At 43.2% G+C, this 19552-nt stretch overlaps 1 protein-coding gene across 13 annotated transcripts in view; it reads right to left on the bottom strand.

The window, feature by feature from the left end:
• Positions 1–14491: 14491 nt before the first annotated feature.
• PAG1 (phosphoprotein membrane anchor with glycosphingolipid microdomains 1) overlaps positions 14492–19552 on the bottom strand; it is a 113010-nt gene continuing 107949 nt past the window's right edge. For all 13 annotated transcript variants that reach the window (XM_077352044.1, XM_077352052.1, XM_077352051.1 and 10 more), the window contains one exon: positions 14492–19522. In XM_077352044.1, coding sequence (XP_077208159.1) covers positions 19172–19522 — 351 coding nt within the window. In that variant the 3' untranslated portion in view covers positions 14492–19171. The remainder of the gene's footprint in view (positions 19523–19552) is intronic.

The following is a 19552-nucleotide window of genomic DNA, read 5'->3' as shown; positions in this document are numbered from 1 at the left end:
GAGGCTGGGGCCAGGACCAAAAAGGCCCTGGCCCTGGTTGAGGCCAGGTGAACTTCCCAGGGGCTGGGCATGGGGAGCATAGGGTGGCAGATATGTGGATCCCAAACCGCAAATTATAAAAATAATTTGAATAAATGTTGGAAATGTGAGCAGCACAAATATGAATATGAGCAGCACCATATGTGGTGGGCATTAAAAACTAAAAATAAATTATATACAAATACCCAAATTAATGAAAAGATACTGAACGTTCAGATGAAACGAGGCATTTCTCTTGAGTTTGATAGGTAAACAAACTGAAAACTACAGAATTTTGTTTTTATATATGGTAACGGCAACAAGGTTATTGTATGCGGAGTGTTTGAAAACTTCAAAGATACCTACAGTAGAGGACAGGAAAATGCAGAAATGGTTTGATTAGGGGAAAGTATGCAACTTCTTTTATTGCAGATTGGAAACCCTTTGCTGACTTTTTGCAGGAAAGTGAAAAGTGAAAAGAATAAGTTGCTGACTTGTGGATTTGTTGGATGAGGATAAAGAAATCTATCAAGTAAATCATTATCTGGAAACTGAGGTGGTAGAAAAATTCTAAATGCAATTGATATCCTTCTCTTTTATTTCTTACATACTTCTTATGCTGTTTTTCCCCCGTTTTTCTTTTGCTATGTCTTTAGTTCTTGGGATTTTGAACCTTTTTATCTTTAAAAAATGAATCAAATATTGTTAAGAAAAAGCGAACGTCCATTTTCACTGCTGCCTGGAGATCAGGCGTAATCCCAGGAGATCTCCAGCCACACCAAGACACTGGCAACCCTACCATCTTATTTGTGCTTCTTGCATGTTGCCCATTATAATCAAGTGCTGGAGTGTCTCTGAGAGTTTTGTTTCCTTTTCCTGCACTGAATTGTGAAGGAAATGCATGTTGTGTGTTATCTTAGATTTGGGGAGGAGGGATTTTTGCCATAGAATCATGGAGTTGCAAGGGGCCATTCAGGCCATCTAATCTAACCCCTTCTCAATGTAGGGTCAGCCTAGAGCCTCCTTAACAAGAGTTCATCCAGCCCCTGTTTGAAGACTTCCAGTGAGGGGAAACTTGCTACCTTCCTAGGCAGCTGATTCCACTGCAGAGCTACTCTTACTCTATTTATCCAGCCACTACCTTTCTGCCTAGAATTTAAGCCCATTATTGTGACTCCTACCCTTTGCTGCCAACAGGAACAGCTTCCTGCAACACGACAAATTTTCAAAGAGAGCATCCATATGTTGCCCCCAACCTCTGCTTCTCCAGACCGAACATTCTCAAGTCCCTCCTCCTTTCCTTGTAGAGCTCGGTTCCCAGGCCCTGATTATCTTTGTCATTCTCCTCTGCACCCACTCCGTTATGCCCATATCCCTTTTGAAGCGAGGCCTTCAGAGTTGTACATGGTACTCCAGGTGGGGCCTGACCAATGCAGTATGCAGTGGGACTATGACATCTTGTGATTTGGATGTTATGCTTTTGTTGATACATCCCAAGACCGCATTAGCCTTTTGTTTTGCTTTTTGCTACGTCACCCTAACTGCTCATATTAATTCACAATCCACTCATATCCCGAGATCTTATTCTGACACGCTGCTATCCAGAAGTGTATCCCCCCATCCAGTATGTGTGCTTCTAATATTTTTACCCTGATGTAGAACTCTTGAATTGTTGAACTGCATCTTGTTCACATCTGCCTGCTTTTCCAGTGAGTTCAGATCTCATTTTAGTATTAACACTTAGAGTATATTTCTATTTTCCCGTGCGTTTGTTACTTCTCCCAAATTGGTGGGAGGCTCAATTTCATTTGTTTGAAGTTTGAATGTAAAAGCTATGTTGAAATTGAACATGGAAAACCGCATTACTTTGGTAGTCTGTGAATCTGCTTCAATTCAGACTGAGATTTTAGTACTGTGCGTTTATGACACGAACCTGCTGAAAACACAACAATGCAGAGATCTGAGATGGTTTTAGTGAGGAAGTGTCTATGATTAGATTTTTTTAAGCTGCTAAAAAAGAAGACAATCACACAGCTTCCTAACTTGAAAGAAAAGTTGCATCTACTGGCATTATTTATGACTAGATATTAAGCCCGCTGTGGCCAAAATACAGCGGGCCCTAGAATGATGGGTGGGTGGAGGGATGGGGCAAAGGAAGGAGGAAAAGGAGAAAGAGAGACAGAAAGACAGAAAGAAAGGGAGGAAGATAGAGACAGAAGAAGAGGGAGAGAAACAAGTAGCCAGAAAGAGGCTGATGGAAGAGAGGGAGGAAGGGAGAAAGAGAAAAACAAAGGGAATGCTGGGAGGAAGGGAAGGACAAAGGGAATGCTGGGAGGAAGGGAGGAACAGAGTAAGGTAGGTGGGCTTGGGACCTTCTGCTGGGGTCAGGGGCAGGCTCGGCTGCCCCAGGGCCCGGCAGAAGGCTCAGGAAGGCGGCGGCAGGCTTTGAGGCCTACTGCCGGGCCGAGGAGTAGTCTCGGCTGCCCCAGGGCCCGGCAGAAGGCTCGGGACAGCGGGAGTGGGCTTTGTGGCCTTCTGGCGGGGCCAAGGGCAGGCGAGCCTGCCCCAGGGCCCGGCAGAAGGCTCCGTGGGCAAGGGGAAGCTGGCCGGAGGACTTACCGCTGGGGAAGGCTTCTTCTTCTGAGCGGTGACTCTCCGGCCGGGCCAGGCGAGGCTGGGCCGACCAGCTAATGGGGAGCCGCGCTTTGCGCGGCTCCCCATTGGCTTCTTGGCCCCCGAGTGACACTCGGAGGGCCCAATCAGGAGCTGCTTCGCGGCTCCTGATTGGGCCCTCCGAGTTTTTATCATGGACAGGGCCCGCCCTAACTCCTCCCCACTTGCCCTTACTCCTTTATTCCAGAGCGGGGGGGAGGTTTAAAGATACTAGTTTTCTAAAATATATATATAATTCTGCTTGCTGTTGCCAGAAATTAGTTTCTCTTTTACAATCAAAGGAAAATTAGGAAATCTGTTTACGAGTGTAGTGATATGTCTTATCATTAATTTCATATATAGTCCGCCTTTCTTACTGAGGCTCAAGCAAGATGGATGACAGAAACAAGGAGGGGCCTGCAAGGATGTTGGGGGTGAGGGTGGGGTGGACCCATTATATTTCCCTTTCATACCCCTTCTGTCTTATACTGACAGAAGCCAAAGTTGCAGTCCGCCCGTACTATTGTGGTCACTTAGCAATAGCCACATTTGTTAAAGCTACAGGCACTGCATCTATTATTTGTGCAGATTTGAATGCCCCAATGTATTTTTCCAGGTTTTTTTCCTGAAAACTCCTGAACAACTCCTCATCAGACAAGATATTCCACCTGGTGGAGGGGGCTGTCCAGAGAAAGTTCAAATATGGGGAGCTGTTGATGTTACCAATTTGCAGGGTGGCACCTTTAGGAAGCTTTTGCTCCAATGAGCAAACCTATCTCAGTGGAGTACATCAAGAGAGGCAGCCCTGTAGCTATATGGCACCACATCTAGACCACAAAAAGCTTTGTAGTAAGGATGCTATATTATATAGAGCTGCCAACTCTGGGTGGAGAAATTCCTGGAGATTGGAGGACTCCTTTCCTTTTTCATCCTTCTCTGGGTCATCTAGTGGTAAAGCAAAATATCTCCCCCCTCCCCTTTTTTTTGACAAGTTGGTTTTTTTGCTGAGTTGTACTTTGTGCTCCAGCTGTAAAGGGACAGTCTCTTCAGCAGATGCCATTTTCATCATATTAGAGTCTGCTTTCCTGAAAACATTTACAGACTAGTTAGGCACTTAACAGTCTTTCTCCCAGACACATTTCTAGCAGATTTGCTGTTGAAATAGGTCTGGCACATGCACAAGCCATTTCTTTTGGCAGCTTCAGCCTACATTTCGCATTCACAGTTGACCTATTACTAAAATTCAAGAATGGAATGATGCCAAGTCAACACTAGCTAGACAGGAGCTCCTTGGCTTCAGCTGTGTCAACTGGTTCTATGCAACGCATCTCAGAGACACCCCCAAGAATGCTTTTCATGACCCCCCAGTGTTAGGCCAGATGGAGATGCCCAGGCATTGTGCCTGTGCTGCTGTAGGTTTTACTATCCTCAATGTACCTGAGCATGTGATAGCCACTGTTCTGAATCAAAGAGCAATCATGCAAGGACTGGTCAGTGTTAAAAGGAAACCAGGCCGAAAAAGAACACTGTGGTTAGAGACAATAAAAATGGACACTGGCCAGAGCATTACATACTAAAAGACGTGGTGCAAGACTGGAAGACATGGAGACGGCTGAGCTATAGGATCACCAAGAGTCCGACACGACTGAATGGCTAACAGCATCATCATCATCATCATCATCATCATCATCATCATCATCATCATCATCATCATCATCAACTCAATAAACTTAGCGGCGCCTTGAAAACTAACAGATTTATTAATGCCTAAGCTTTTTCTGCATGTGAGAGTAGTATGGGAGGGTAGTAAAGAGTGGTCTCAAAAGCTACTTCAGGAGATTGGGCCTTTTGCATTTAATTGCTTTTTGTTTCACAATTAATTGGCTTTTAAACTGCAACATGACTCGTGTGTGTGTGTGTGTGTGAGAGAGAGAGAGAGAGAGAGAGAGAGAAATGAGAATACATCATGCATTTCAGGAAGGAGGCTCTAATCTACTAAAGGCTGTTGCATTCACAACTATTCTGTACAACTTATACATTTCGGAAGATTTCCCCCCGAATTTGCTCAGCAGTTCAAGCATGAAAAGTTGTCTTAAGTTGGATAAGCAAGTGAGTGTTGGCCCCTTAGGCTGCAGATGTTGTGATTCCAGTTTATTCCTCCAAACAAAGGATCTTTGCATTGGACTTCACTTGCTTCGGCGCTTAATGGATAGTTACATTTTCCACTCTGATAATAACCCATGGGAGAGAAAGGAGGAGTGATAAATACCAGTTTCCTCCATTCTCCAGAGACTTGCCATGATACAGTCAAAGTTGGCAGCAAGATTAATTTGTTTGGTTGTGTGTACCAAGCTGCATTCATACCTGGAGCCTGGTTATGAATTGTGTATTTCACACAACATACTTTACAGCCTGATACAAACCTTTTCCGCATGCATCTGGCTCACCATTGCTGGATTGGAGAATCTGGGTTCAAGGCACATGCCAGCAAAGTACATTCTGTTTATTTAGACTGGGGCTCCCAACCTTGTCGAACCTGTGGGCACATTCTGGCATTTTGATAAAGTCTAGAGCAGTGGGCCCCAACCCCTGGTCCGGGACCGGGGCCGGTCCTTGGATCAGTCGGTACTGGGCCACAGCTCCTCCTCACCCTCCTCCCCAGCTGCTGTCTCGGGGGCTGCCCTGCTACTCTGCTGCCGGCTCACCTTTGGTAATCTCCAGCGGCTGCCATGGCTGGGGCTCCCCCTTGGTGTGACACTGTGCAGCTGCTGCTGGCAGCGCCCCCCAGCGGACGGTGGGAAGTCAGGGGCACCGGCGGGAAAGCAAATGGAGCAGGGGCTCAGGCAGCAGCAACGTCCCTCAGAAAAAGACTACCCCCCCCCTGGGCTTCAGTAAAATTGTCAAGCGTTGACCAGTCCCCAGTGATAAAAAGGTTGGGGACCACTGGTCTAGAGGACATCACCACAAAGTGGCTGCCGGGGGAGAGGGGATGACAAAAGAAAAACAGAATCTATCCAGTGGCTTAATAAAGCTTGAAAAGATAAAGAGTCTCTTATATTATTTATTCAGGCTTCGACTCTGCCAGAACGGTCTCTAGATTTGTTTTCCGTTTTCAATCTTTCATCAGTGGCAGTGAGTCCGTCCTTGTTAATGTTTTTAGGCAAACGCTCCTGTATCATGGAGAGTCAAGGCTATGAGCTCAAGAGCGTTTGCCTAAAAACATTAACAAGGACGGACTCACTGCCACTGATGAAAGATTGAAAACGGAAAACAAATCTAGAGACCGTTGTGGCAGAGTCGAAGCCTGAATAAATAATATAAGAGACTCTTTATCTTTTCAAGCTTTATTACGCCACTGGATAGATTCTGTTTTTCTTTTGTCACTAATTTGGAATCATCCATTTTTCGTGTAACAGGGGGAGAGGGGATGACATCATATGAGGAAATTCCAATCCAAGCATTCTTTATGAGGGGGGCAACTATTACCATCCTGAAGACACTCCTGGAATCTTTTGAAACACCTCCTGCTCCAGTGATATAGGAAAAAGCCATTATGAACTCTTTGATTTGGATGTTCTGCAAAAGAAGAAAGTGGGTCCCAGGAAATACAATAGCATTGTCTATGGCCATCATTTTGGGGATCACTGATTTAGACTTTTGTGCCACCCTGAACAGAGACTAAGAGCCTCTTGTGGTGCAGAGTGGTAAGGCAGCCGTCTGAAAGCTTTGCCCATGAGGCTGGGAGTTCGATCCCAGCAGCCGGCTCAAGGTTGACTCAGCCTTCCATCCTTCTGAGGTCGGTAAAATGAGTACCCAGCTTGCTGGGGGGTAAATGGTAATGACTGGGGAAGGCACTGGCAAACCACCCTGTATTGAGTCTGCCATGAAAACGCTGGAGGGCGTCACCCCAAGGGTCAGACATGACTCGGTGCTTGCACAGGGGATACCTTTACCTTTACCTTTACCTTTACCTGAACAGAGACTGTAGTGTGATATGACACACTAGCACAGACATCTGTTCTCTATCTAAGGGAGACCCGGGTTCTGAGTTGTGAACTGGGACCAGTTAGAGCAACCCACCCCCTTAGTCATACATCTTCCGAGGTGATTTTGGACCTGTCTTAGCTCAATCTGTCATCATTTGGTCTTGCTTAATGCGGCTCTTTACAGCTAAACTTATAACCACTTCTTGCATCTTCCTTGCTTTTTATTCTAGATTTCCACGGAATCATTGCTTGAATCCACAGAATAAGAACAGAGATGTTTCTTTCTGGTCAAATACAAATCCATTCTGGAAAGTTTGCATCACATAAATGATGAAAAAGATGAAATATCAGTGTCTTGTAGTACAATTTGTCCCTGATGATCAAAAGTCACCTAGAAAGCAACCCCTAGATTTGGAGGAACTATTCAGGCTGGGATATTCTTTTCATAATTCTTTAAAAACCTTCAGATACAGACATTCCCATTCTGCTTGGCTCTGAAAAAGAGGCTGGTCTCTTGCCAGAGTCCTTTCACTGTGCAGGCTCAAAGAATTTGCTGCTGTTCCCTTTTTCACAAAGTGCCAACAGAATTTGTAAAAAGGGAATAAGAGTTTAGAGCTTCGTCCGTACAATAAAACTTTTATTTGCGAGAGCCAAACAGATGGCAGTCGCTTTGGGGCAATCAAAATGAGCACAATAGAAGGCTCTTGAACTGTCTGTTCATGCAACCACAGTATTAGAGAGTGCACACTAAAGTCATACAAACCTCAGGTTAGAAGATACACACATTGGATGTGGCTTGTAAAGCCAAACTTGTTTGATTCTATTTTCATTTTTTATTCCTGCCTGACTTGATACCCGTAATTTGATATCATGGACAAATATCAGTTTGCCGATGATGAACTTGAGGATAGCTTATTCTTAGACTCACTTGTTCCCTCTTTGCTCTCCTAAAACTGAAGACATCTGGGGTTAAGAAGTCTTGTTGGCTTGGGAAGTCTTCACTCTAACCACAGTTAGATGTCCAGATGTGATTGCTTCAACACATTATATAACTGGGGTTCTAAACTATGATTTAACTTTACCAGGAAGTTTTCAGTCATGGGGATGGAAGGAGGAAAGTATTCAAATGAAAATAAACTGGGTTTGAGCTCATCACAGACTTGTTTGGTCATGATATCTGAAGGTAGCCAATACCTATCCTCCGTCACTGTGAGCTTCCCTTGTAAGATCTGATTGTTTATTTATGCCACAGTTTTTCTCTCCATAGGGGATCCAAAACAGCTTCCAATATTATTATTTCTTCCTCCTTATAACCAGCCCCCTTGTGAAGTAGGTTGAGAGAGGTTGGCTCAAGGTCACCTAGTGATAGCAGGGTGGGAACTGAAACTTGGATCTACTAGATCCAAGTCTAACATTCCAACCACTATAAAATCAGAGTCCAGTAGAACCTTTAAGACCAACAAAGATTTATTCAAGGCGTGAGCTTTTGAGTGCAAGCACTCTTCCTCAGACTAAGAACTGACCATCATAACTGTTATTGCCACCATCTGTGCTTGCCCTTGCCCTGTATTAGTTTTTTATTGGTTTTAGGGGATATTTTGGGGTCTTTATCTGATTGTAACCCACCTCCAGCCTCCGGAGGGAGGCGGGTAATAAAATTTTAAAATAAATAAATAAAAAAAACCAATAACAATAATATGTAATTTATCGATACAGATGTTCGGATTCTATCTGTGTTAACTTTTAATTTATAAGCAAAATGTTGCCTGTTTTTCGGAACTTTGGTGATGGTAGATAATACATCTTTGTTATAGTGTTTAGCTTCTGCTGCAGGAGGTGGTTTTGTTCCTTTTGGGGTGGTTTTAAGTTTGCTGTTCCAGCTCATATTTCTTTGTTCTTGGTTTGCTGTGGTTTCTTGCATTTCTGTTTACACTGTTGCTAGTCACTGTTTATATTTAATGTTGTCAGTGGTGATTATTCTACTGTTACTGTTTTATAATTCTCAAACTATCTTAATTTGAATGATTTTCTATTTTTATGTTATGTTTTAGTGGTAATGCAAATCCACTCTACATATACACAAGGGCATTCCCCCCCTCCCCCTTTACATGTTCCAAGGACTGTGCCTTGGATGCCAAAATTGGGCTCTGGCTCCTAGCTGTGGCTGACCTTCAATCCAACATAATCTTTATCATCCTAAATGTAGCAGAGGTACAAATGCACTGACCAGACACAATTGTTCAGTGAAAAGAACCTCAAAATGCCAAGACTGGATGTCATGCAGGATTTCCCATTAGGGGGAAAGGAACAATTTTTACCATTCCTTCTCCCACTGCAGCTGATTGACTTCCTCCTCATGGTGTTTTTAGTGGTCTCTTTTTCCTCGGGAGCAACATTTCAGGGGGCATTCTGCGCTGGGGGAAAGTGAGGGGCGTGAAGCAAGGAAGTAGTTCTTTGGGTGTGGGAATTACCACCAAATCCAAATCCAAGACTGAAATGGCTGAACTGGGATTTTAGTTGAAATGAGACTTGACATTACCTCATTATAACTGTGGCCTTAACTTAACAAGACCTGCTGACTTCTTTCCTATTGCAAGTGTTAATTAGGACAGAATTATTACTAAATGGTCTCTATAGCTCTTCCCGATTGGAGTCTAATCATCAGGATGTCTAATTTTGAACTAGGCTTAGAATGTGGATCAGTGCAATCAGAGACAGACGAGGATTTTTCTATAAACCTCAAGGAAGCCCGAAATTTGCAGACAATTCTGAAATCTAAAAACAAACAGCAAAACATTGTGAGATTCAAACACCTCACCCAACATTAGAAGCATCATCTGCGACTTTAAGAAATGAAGGACCACACAAATCTGTGAGACTACATTCTTTGTTGGCCATCAAGGTGGGGAGCTACTCAGCCACCAACACATCGTTGAGCCTTCCAAGTATTGACTTCTGTTAATTAAAGGTGGTGGTGGTGAGCAAGGAGAGACTGGGAGGCTGAAACAGTCCCGGGGAAAGGTCCAGAATTACCAGGTCACACTCAAATGATAGGAGAGTTGAGGGTGGGGATATGGTGGAGGGGCCAGCATCATGAGTATGATGATTCCACCTCTGGGGAAAACCTGGAAGCAAAGGCAGTAACTCTCGGAGTTGCCAGAAACCCTGTGGCAGCAGGAATGGGAGTTTGGGGCAGGGAAGTCCTCACCCGGGGCTTGACCACCTTAAGTCAGCACCCACCAAATATCTGGGTGGGAGGAAACCTTGCCTGGGCTAAACCCACTGGCAACAACTGCATGACTGGTAGATACCATATGCCTTGCACAAGATGGGTGGCCATGGTCACTGTACAACTCACCTAAGTATATCATTATCATGCTACTCACCAGGGGACTCATGACCATGTAATGCACTAGGCCACTTGGCACCCATGGGATATGTTGGTATCACTACTGAGTAAAAACTTGAAAGCGATATCAATGTGTCAGGTTTCAGAGGGCAGGTTTATAGGTCTGCAGTAGGACAGCCAGGTTTGAGCCTACCGCCACCTTAGAGCCTAGGTTACCGCCACCTTAGAGCCAGGTTTGAGCCTACCGCCACAAGACTTTTAGGAGTATAAGCTTTTGAGAGTCAGGTACCTGTCTGTCAGGAGACATCCCAGTATTTCTCCAAACCTCTATGGGATTATCAATTATCAAAGCACTCTTGCATTTCTTTTGGAAAGTACCATCCAGACAGGTGCCATTTAACTTACCTCAGTCCTTTATGGCCGCCATTTTCCCTTGCACCACTAGAGGGCTTTTCAGGTGTGTGTGAGTTTTTAAAAATCTGCAATTGCTAGATCACTATGGTACAATAATGCTTTAACTATCTGTTGTCACAATCTGCTATATTTATCCATGTAAATACATTCTGGCATTTTTTCAGGGCATCCGAGGCCACTGTACGACCACTTTGTTCTGCCTGATATGAAGTCTCACTGGAAACAGCAACCCTTCTGAAAAGAAACCTCAAAGCTCTACTGAAAAATCGCAACTGAAATCTTTTTAAAAATTGTATAAAATTTAATGTGGGAAGTAATATTTTTGCAATTTAGAATTTAAATTATTTCTCATGTTGGACATAGCAACAAAATATAGTGGTGTGAACTTCTAGACCAGGGATTCCCAGACAGGGATCCGTGGACTCTGGGAGTCCATGGGAGCTCCAGAGGTCCACGGTCTTTCCCCTCCTACCTTAATGGCCTTAGCCACAAGCTAAGGGCCTTGTTGCCTCCACCCAGAGGTGGGGTAGGTCGTGGGTATAAAAATCAAAGGGCTGCCTTCTCAGCTTCTGCCTTTCTTTCCAGCTTACATGAGGTAGAGCCACTGTAGTAGTAGTAAAGGTGGCGGGGGGGGGCAGGAATGAAAGGAGGGTCTAGGTCAGGGGTAGTCAAACTGCGGCCCTCAAGATGTCCATGGACTACAATTCCCACAAGCCCCTGCCAGCAAATGCTGGCAGGGGCTCCTGGGAATTGTAGTCCATGGACATCTGGAGGGCTGCAGTTTGACTACCCCTGGTCTAGGTGGTGATGGTCTTGGAAGTGACATGTCACTTCTGGTGACATGTCACTTCCAAAGGGCATGGCAGGGAGGCATGGACAGTTGATATCACTTCTGGGGGTCCTCGAAGCATGAAAATTTAATGCACAGTAAAAAGGTTGGAAAAAGGCACTTAATCTCTGTATGAAGCATTTCCGATTTTAATATTACTGGTGTAGATTTCTAACAAGATTCATGTTGGATGCCCTAGGACTCGCCTTTGGAAAATGTGTACTCTTTAGAGTTTCCAGAAAGTGTAAAAAATATGAACAGAGTACCTATTATTTTACTGGCAAAATGTATATTCTGCTTTTCTGTTCAAACAGGATCATTCAAGCAGATTACATTTAAAAGTGAAGCATTATAAAGCAAATAATTTGGTTGCCTAAAACAAAATTTAAAACATCTATTAAAAACAGCATAAAACATAATGCAGGAAGGGAAGGTCACAGAGACAGTCAAATGAAACAAAAAGAAGTATTCATCTACAGGCAGAAGATATACCATGCAGTGGGGGCAACCCTGAAATATATAAATAACACTTTTGTCTGATAATCATTTAGCAGTATTCTGACATGTGGAAAATTTTCCTCATTTACTTAAGAAATATTTTCTTCTATATCTCAAATGTACAGATTCAGGGATTGGCTATATTTTCAGTCAATCCAAATGTTTACTTCCTGTGCTTTCAGTTAAATTAAGTAAGAATAATGGACATTATTAGGCAAAGAGGGTTGCAAAATTACACCAGACCACACACACAATTATGAAAAATATTGTAAGAAATTTTGTGGCATTTTAAAACTTAAAGAACCATAGTTTAGCCATGATAATGAATTATTTTCAGAATTGAATGAGACCTAAAATTACACCCAAGCTGCAATTTGTGGTGCATAATTTCTGAAAATAACATTACTTTAACCGTTTGGTACATAAACCACTCTGTATTATAAAAATAATAAAACAGACTGTTTATTATTTTTTTAAAGCCTTGCCTAATGTCTGGGAAGTTGCTTATAGTAGCAATAATTATTAGTGAGTTCTGTTTATAGCAGCATGTAGGTCCCATTGGGTGGCATGTATGCCACTATGTACAACTAGAGTTAGCAACTTCTTTTGATCTTGACAGCTCAAATGAAGTTGGTAGTGCATATGTACCTTTCAACAGGCATGATATGTACATAATGTATAACAGCGTTTCACATTAGTTGCATTATTTAATTTATATCCTGCCTTTCTCCCTATGACAGTTTGGTGTAGTGCTTAAGAGTGACTCTCATCTGGAGAACTGGGTTTGATTCTCCACACGGCCACAAGCAGCCCGCTGGGTGACTTTGGGCCACAGGTCCCTCAGAGATCTCTCAGCCTCACCTACCGCACAGAGTGTCTGTTGCAGAGGGAAGGGAAGGTCACGTTGAGTCCTTGGGTAGTGAAAAATGGGGAACAAAAAAACCCAGCTCGTATTTTAATGGGGATTCAAAATGACTCATATTGTTCTCTTTCTCCTCTATCTTATCATCACAAAAATGCTGTGAGATAGATTCACCCAACAATGTGTGAGTGGCCCAAGATCACTCAGCAAACTTCCACAGCCTAGCTTACCCCAATCGTATCCCCAACATTTTAACCACTAGACCAAACTGCCTCTTTTATTAACAAGTTATTAAAAAGCAGCTACCAGCTACAACAGCTAAAGCTTCTCCTGTTAAAGCCTGTTAAAGATACTATGCCAGTGTTTGCTAATATTAGATGATGTTATGGAGCCCTGGCGGTTAACATCATGTTCTTAAACCGATGAACCAGGGGCTGGGAGACCTGGGTTTGTATCCTCCTTCTGCCATGGCAGCTTGCTGGCTGACCTTGGGTCAGCCACTCTTTCTCAACTCTCCTACCTCACAGGGTTGTTGTGAGGATACGATGGAGAAAGGTATGATATAAGCTGCTTTAGGTTCCCATTGGGGACAAAAGTAGTGTACAAACAACTCAGTAAAAACATCTGTGCCAAGCAGTTTGTGCTGCAATCAATGGGACCTTCCCCCCTTGGGTGAGTTGTGTGTGTTAAACACCACCAAGTTGCTTTCAGCTTATGGTGACCCTATTAATTAATGACCACCAGAACATCCTATTCCTCCTGACAGGTGAATAATCTCAGTGTGGGACAAGCATACATACACATTAGTACTCATAAAGTGTGGTGTGCATCTTTATTTTGGTCTAAGATCAAAGAATGGGTGGCTACATCCTCCTGGCATGTTGTTTTTCTGCAGAGCCAAAGAACTGAGAAGAGGGATCCTGCAACTTCACTGAAGGCAGGCAAGCAAGCAGCATCACCCCAGAATCCAGGGGTGACCAGTGCAATCCTAAATTACATTAACAGCCTTCTAAATCCATGGAAGTCAATTGCTTCAGTGTTTAGAATTGCACTGACAACGGTTCCCTTTTATGTCCCCCCCATACAAACCCAAAGCAATGAGGATCAATCCAGCCTAGTTTGCCTGTGGAAAAGTGTAGTGAAAAAAAATTAAGTCTACATTCATATCAGTCAAATAGTTTATTGTGGTTGGAAGTAAACAGCAAGAGATAAGCCAGCTGCCTTTGAAAAGTATCCTTCAGTCTTATGTGAAATACACTGAAAGGAGCACCGGACACGTGCTTGTGAACTCTTCTTTAAGTGCGTACAACAAACGGTGTTAAGGATAAAAGGAATCTTTAAAGTTGGTGGGTGTCTGAGAGATCAGCTGTGCAGAGATCACTGAAGGACAATTATCTTTTTAGCCATGTTTTCATTTAGGCTTGTGCACATAAACTATTAATTTCATGTTGAGTGGCCTTGGGAGCTTCATCAAATCAGAAATTTTTTAACATTGAGGCAACTCATCTAGCAGTGCTGGCTGAGATCTGAAGAACTTGGTGGTACAAAGAGTAAATGCTTTGACACTATCTCCCCCCCCCAAAAAAAAATCCAGATAATGACTTGCATACAGATATTACAAGGGTGACCAAACTGTGGCTCTTCAGATGTCCATGGATTACAATTCCCATGAGCCTCCAGCCTCACAACCTCATTTCCCTTCCCTTTTAGAAACCATTCACCTAGGTCAGGAATCCCCAACATGGTTCCCACCAATACCTTTTCCAGTCCTCACAACAACTTTTAGAAAGTGGGTGGGTCTTTGCCCAGGAAGGTTTTTGATTGGCTGTGCAGGTTTTTAAAAATATTACTTTGGCAGCAGCTGCCAGCACTGCACAAGGATCTTTTCTGTGTGACTGAAGGTAAGCTGTGGTAGCCATTTTGTGGCTAGGCCCACTCCAGTGGCATCTATTTTATGGCAGCCATTTTGTGGCTATGCTAACCATACTGTGTCAGAATTTCAAAGGTATCTGAAGGCTCAGAAGGATTGGGGGCCTAAACTCTGGGCCTCCTCTCCGGATCCTCTGTTGTCTGCCTGATTTCTGTGACTGCAGAAGTAAATCCTTTCTTAAATTAGGAATCTTCTCATATTTTTAGGCAAACATTGGGCTCCAACCCAACCACCATGAGTGTAAAGAAACTGAGGTGAGCTAAATGGGAGCGGTCATTCCATTCATCATATCATAATCCTGCCAGATCACATCATAAGACCATCTAGTCCAGAGTACTCAGCCTATTGGATCTTATGTCCTGCCAATCACTCCGTCAAAAAACAGACACAAAAAGTCGACTTTTTTTCCTGAGAAGCAAATGTTTCCATCTAGCTTTACATATCTTGCTTTCTTGCAGAGTCAAATTCACTACTGCATTTTTATACATCTTTAGGTACAGATGACAACTCATTAATTTATTTAGAAGATCAACATAAAGTAACCTCTCCTTTTGTTTTTGCTCTTTATTTTGTGAACATTGGACTGTGTATACAGATACCATACAGGAAGTCACATTGTTTATCCAGATTGTAAACATTCCAAGATCTTTCCCAGTCCTGCTATGTCAGGAAGACCAGAGTCTGGATCTATGTGTTCTTTCCACTTGTGGCATAGGGAGAGAATGATTTCCCTCAATCCATCCTCTCACAGGTGTGTGTGTAGAATCAGCTCTTTTGCATTGTATTGAACCAGATTTCTGGAGTTATGTGGGATAACACCTCAATGATAACAAAGTGCTGTACTTAGCCTTTACAATACAAATGGCACAAACCAGTGTAGGTTCAAGTCAGTGAAACATTACATGAACTGGAGAAGGTATGTTGGCTCCTATCAAAATTCAATATTTATCATTTTTAGGGTTGCATTCCATTTATCATTCTTTTATATACACCATTAAGTCATAAAGCTGAACTACTACATAGAATTTGGGATAACACAATTTTGAACACAGGCAATATATATTTATGTCTAAGTTGTCTTCACTCAAGGTGGGGCCCAGGGCCATTATACCCTCCCGATCCTCCTGTCTGTCAGCTGTGCTTCAGGAAGGGCCTAGAATTCAGAGAAAGGGGGCTAGAAGGCTGCTCTCCCCCTCCCTCTCCCTGACTGACATAAAATAGGTCTAACCCTTGTCCCTGGCCTGGTCTAATAAATGCTCATCTGGGTGTAAGCTGACCATGGTCTCCCCCAATGCCCTCTCTTCAAGGCATGCCCATGATGATTAGAAGGGAATCTGGGTGACCAGTTACCCTGGCGGGGCCTTGACCTCTCCTGCCATGCCCTCCCATGAGGTTTCAAGAGGCTACTCTGCCTGCCTGCACAGGCCTCAGAATCCCCTAGCTGCTGTTGGCTACTTCTTCTGGCTTATTACCCGGTGTTGCTTGCTGTCTGAATCCCACCTCCTATCTGAGGCCTGCCAGGTTCTGAAGCTGTTGTCATTTTCTAAATATGGCCTCATCATCGCTTCTTTCCTAACAACCTCTTGTTGGACTGAGGCTTTCCCCTGCCAGAGTCTCCCCCAGAGCAGGTGAAAGTGGGGATTGGGCCACAACCCCTGGACAGTGTACTAAGTCAACATATACTGGAGAGAACTTGTATGTTTGGAGGCTAGAATACCCACCTCACTTTGGATTTAGGGAAAGCTGGATATTCCAAACTCCCATCCCAGAGTTACTCTATCTTGTGAGGGTATAACAGGAAAACCAAGAAAGATTCAAAACTATGTAATTTTGAGAAAGAATGAACTACTGTCCTAAATAGTTTTACACATGTTCTTCCAATAACATACACCAAGAAAGTAGCTTATCAGAATATTTTATAAAGCACCATAGAAAGATTTTGGAGAAAGCACCATGTATACAGAGTTTTGATGAAGAGACTATTGCGAAATTTGCCCAACAAACTTCATAGAAGTTAGATTTTCTAAAGGCACACATTTGTTATGCCCTGAGGGAAATGATGGAAGATACCAAGTTGCCATCATATATCTCGCCTTACAAAAGATGGGTTTGAATCCTAGTATCTGGTATTTCAACCCTGCAGCATACCGAGGGGTGTCAGGGTGCAATAGTGAAAATGCATTTATTTAAAAAACTGCTGTAATCCAGCATCAGCAAACCATTCCAATCTTAGCGGATTAGCAGAAGCTGGACAGCTCTTTGCCACTGTATACTTTCATAGCACACAACAGCAATGTACCCTTATATGAATCTCTTGAAGCCTTATGTGGATTTTTCCAGGTTTATTTCATTTGAGGGCTGAACTTCCTGACCCTAAACAGCATGCTTGGTGATATTAGTGTCAGAAAACACTTATGTGTCCATTGGTTGCCACAGCAAGTCCTAAGCCTAAAAATCACCCAGTCTATACCAGAAGAAAGCACCACTCAACAGGCGTAGAAGTAAGGACTGCTTGTTCACTGAATCACCAACATAGCCCAGAGCCCTTCACTTAATGACATGCCAACAGACTCATCTGGAATGCCACTAGAAATGCATGCCAGGGGCTAGAAGTACTCTAGGCACGGACAACCCACATGGGGAAACAGGCCATCAGATTATAGCTGCTGAAGGGAGCAGCTGCCCAACGGGTACCTCCACAGGGTGGCTGTAATGGATTCACATGAAACTATGGCAGTAACTATAATGGCAAAACTATGTTGGTGGGCAGACATTCAGTTCATATGGCAGCTTATTTGCAATTGCGGGTTAATGCAGAAAAGTCATCACATGGCAGCTGGCACCCTCATGGGACAACACACCATTTGAATTGGTATTTAGGATAAGGCTTCAGGTCAGCCACAAAGCGTCTCTTCTGAAACTCCTGAAAGAGTGTGACCAGCTTTGAAACACAAGCATTGTTTATTCCTTTCCAGATATGTTCTATTTTTTCCCAGAGTTGCCAGCCACTGCCCTTCCCCAGTTACAGCTTTCTAGAGCATGTCTTTCATATTTTGGAAGGACGTATCCCTTCATGCTTTAATTACTTTAATAATTTTAATAATATTGGTGAACCACAAAGCTGAATCTGATGAAAATTGTGTATATGAGGTGAACTATGCATGGAAATATTGTACAGTCACCCAGTTGTTACATTTTAGCTGCAACAGCTGGGATTGGGTAATTATGGGCAAAAAAGTGATATTATGGACACTGATACTGTTTTGTGCATAGGATACACCTGTATACATATCATCTAAAGTGTGGTTTCTCATGCTGTTTGCATGTTTCTTCCCTACCTGAATCTAGGAAAAGCCACAAAAAAGGGTCTCCCATGGTCAGTACCGCCTACCCTAGAAGCAGCAGGATCAAGGTGATCTTTCTTTTACATCTACTACTTGATCCATTCGATTGGAGATTAAACCTGGGACCATCTGCATGCAAAGCAGATGTTCAACCACTGAGTCACACCCTTTGCCATGTATACAATATAAACACCAACATGTGCTAAAATCACATATTCATCTTTCAGTGATTGTGAGAAATGTCACTGTGGCTTTAGGTTCAAAACTGCCTGAAGTCTTTCCTAGTGATATTGCTTGGAACAGTTCTGAGGCTGACAAAATTGTCAGAGACTGAGAACAGTTTCGGTGTCTGTTAGGATTTTTTAATCTGTGTGCATTAATTTTCACTTAACAACTGACATTCTGCTTTAGGCTTCACTACTGAACACTTTGGTGTGATCTTCCAATATGCCCCCCCACACCATTAATTCCATAATTCAATATCAGTCTGTAATTTTCTGTACTGCAGATGCCTATCTGGACTGGTAACATATTTGTGTTCTAAATGCTAAGAGGGCACAACATTCTGTGAAAAAATACAAGATACTGGTGCAATAGATAACTTCCATAGACTAAGTAAATGAGTCAGCATATGACTTTCTACCATCTCAGATTGCGGTCTGATAGTAGAAACCTACATCTCTTTACCAGTGTGTCTGAAAGAGTGCTGGGATTTTGCATGCCAATGGTCACAAACTTTAGCCCCTCAAAAGGGGACCCATAACTTGAAAAGTACACTTAAGGACAGATTCTGAAGTGGGTGACAAGGTTTTTAAATAAAAGCCTGGCTTTTAAACTGTAGGCTCCCTTTCTCTATGTGTATACTTTGAGGACAACAAAAATGGCATCCATTATCTCTAAGGAAGCCTTATCTGTACCTTTAACTTTTGAGGCAACCCTCATATACAAGACAAGGCAAATGGCATTGCACATCTTGGCAAAACATGCACAGATTTTCCTTTTAGCTTGTGGCTTCCACTTAGCCTCTCCTCTTCTCTAGTTCTGTTCTTCAAGAGGAGACAATAGCCTTCTTCATGCTTTGCAAGATGACTTGCTCCTGTGAAACAGGCATCGCAGATCCAACCGCACAGACAAAGTTCCCTGACATCACCTCAGACAGACGGAAACACTTTTTCGATGCCTCAGTTCAGAGTCCCATTGCGAAGTCTTGAGACATGGAATGAACCGGCCCTCAGCCTCCTGAAACAAGGGCCAGGACAACAACTCCAGTGGCCTGGTATCAAGTGCTGTTAAAGCCTGGTGACATCTCTGTTTTGCTGCAAGTCCCCAATGCTTTCATAATCATTCTCTTGTGGGAGTTCCGATTGGCTGGCATTAGGCACAGAAACATTTCTGTCTTCCTCATGACTTAGAGTCTGAATGGCTTCATAGTCTGACTCTAACTCCCCATTTAGTCTGTCCAGTGAGTGAGGTGTGGAGATATGGTTTGTGGCGTTTTCCAAGTCCTTCACGCTAGCATACAGGCCACTGCAAATAGATGGCGATTTCTGAGGTACAGTTTCGGGGATACTGGTGTAGGTAGACTCCAGCTGTCTGGTGGCCTGCCCTGGCTTATTTATAGATGAGTACATGGCTGAAATCTGGGGAGAAAAAGGACAATATTTTTTTAG

Source organism: Paroedura picta, chromosome 9 (assembly GCF_049243985.1).
Source record: "Paroedura picta isolate Pp20150507F chromosome 9, Ppicta_v3.0, whole genome shotgun sequence".
In the NCBI taxonomy this organism is placed as follows: Eukaryota; Metazoa; Chordata; class Lepidosauria; order Squamata; family Gekkonidae; genus Paroedura; species Paroedura picta.
The sequence above is the reverse complement of the archived record's forward strand: the minus strand, read 5'-3'. Positions and strand labels throughout refer to the sequence as shown.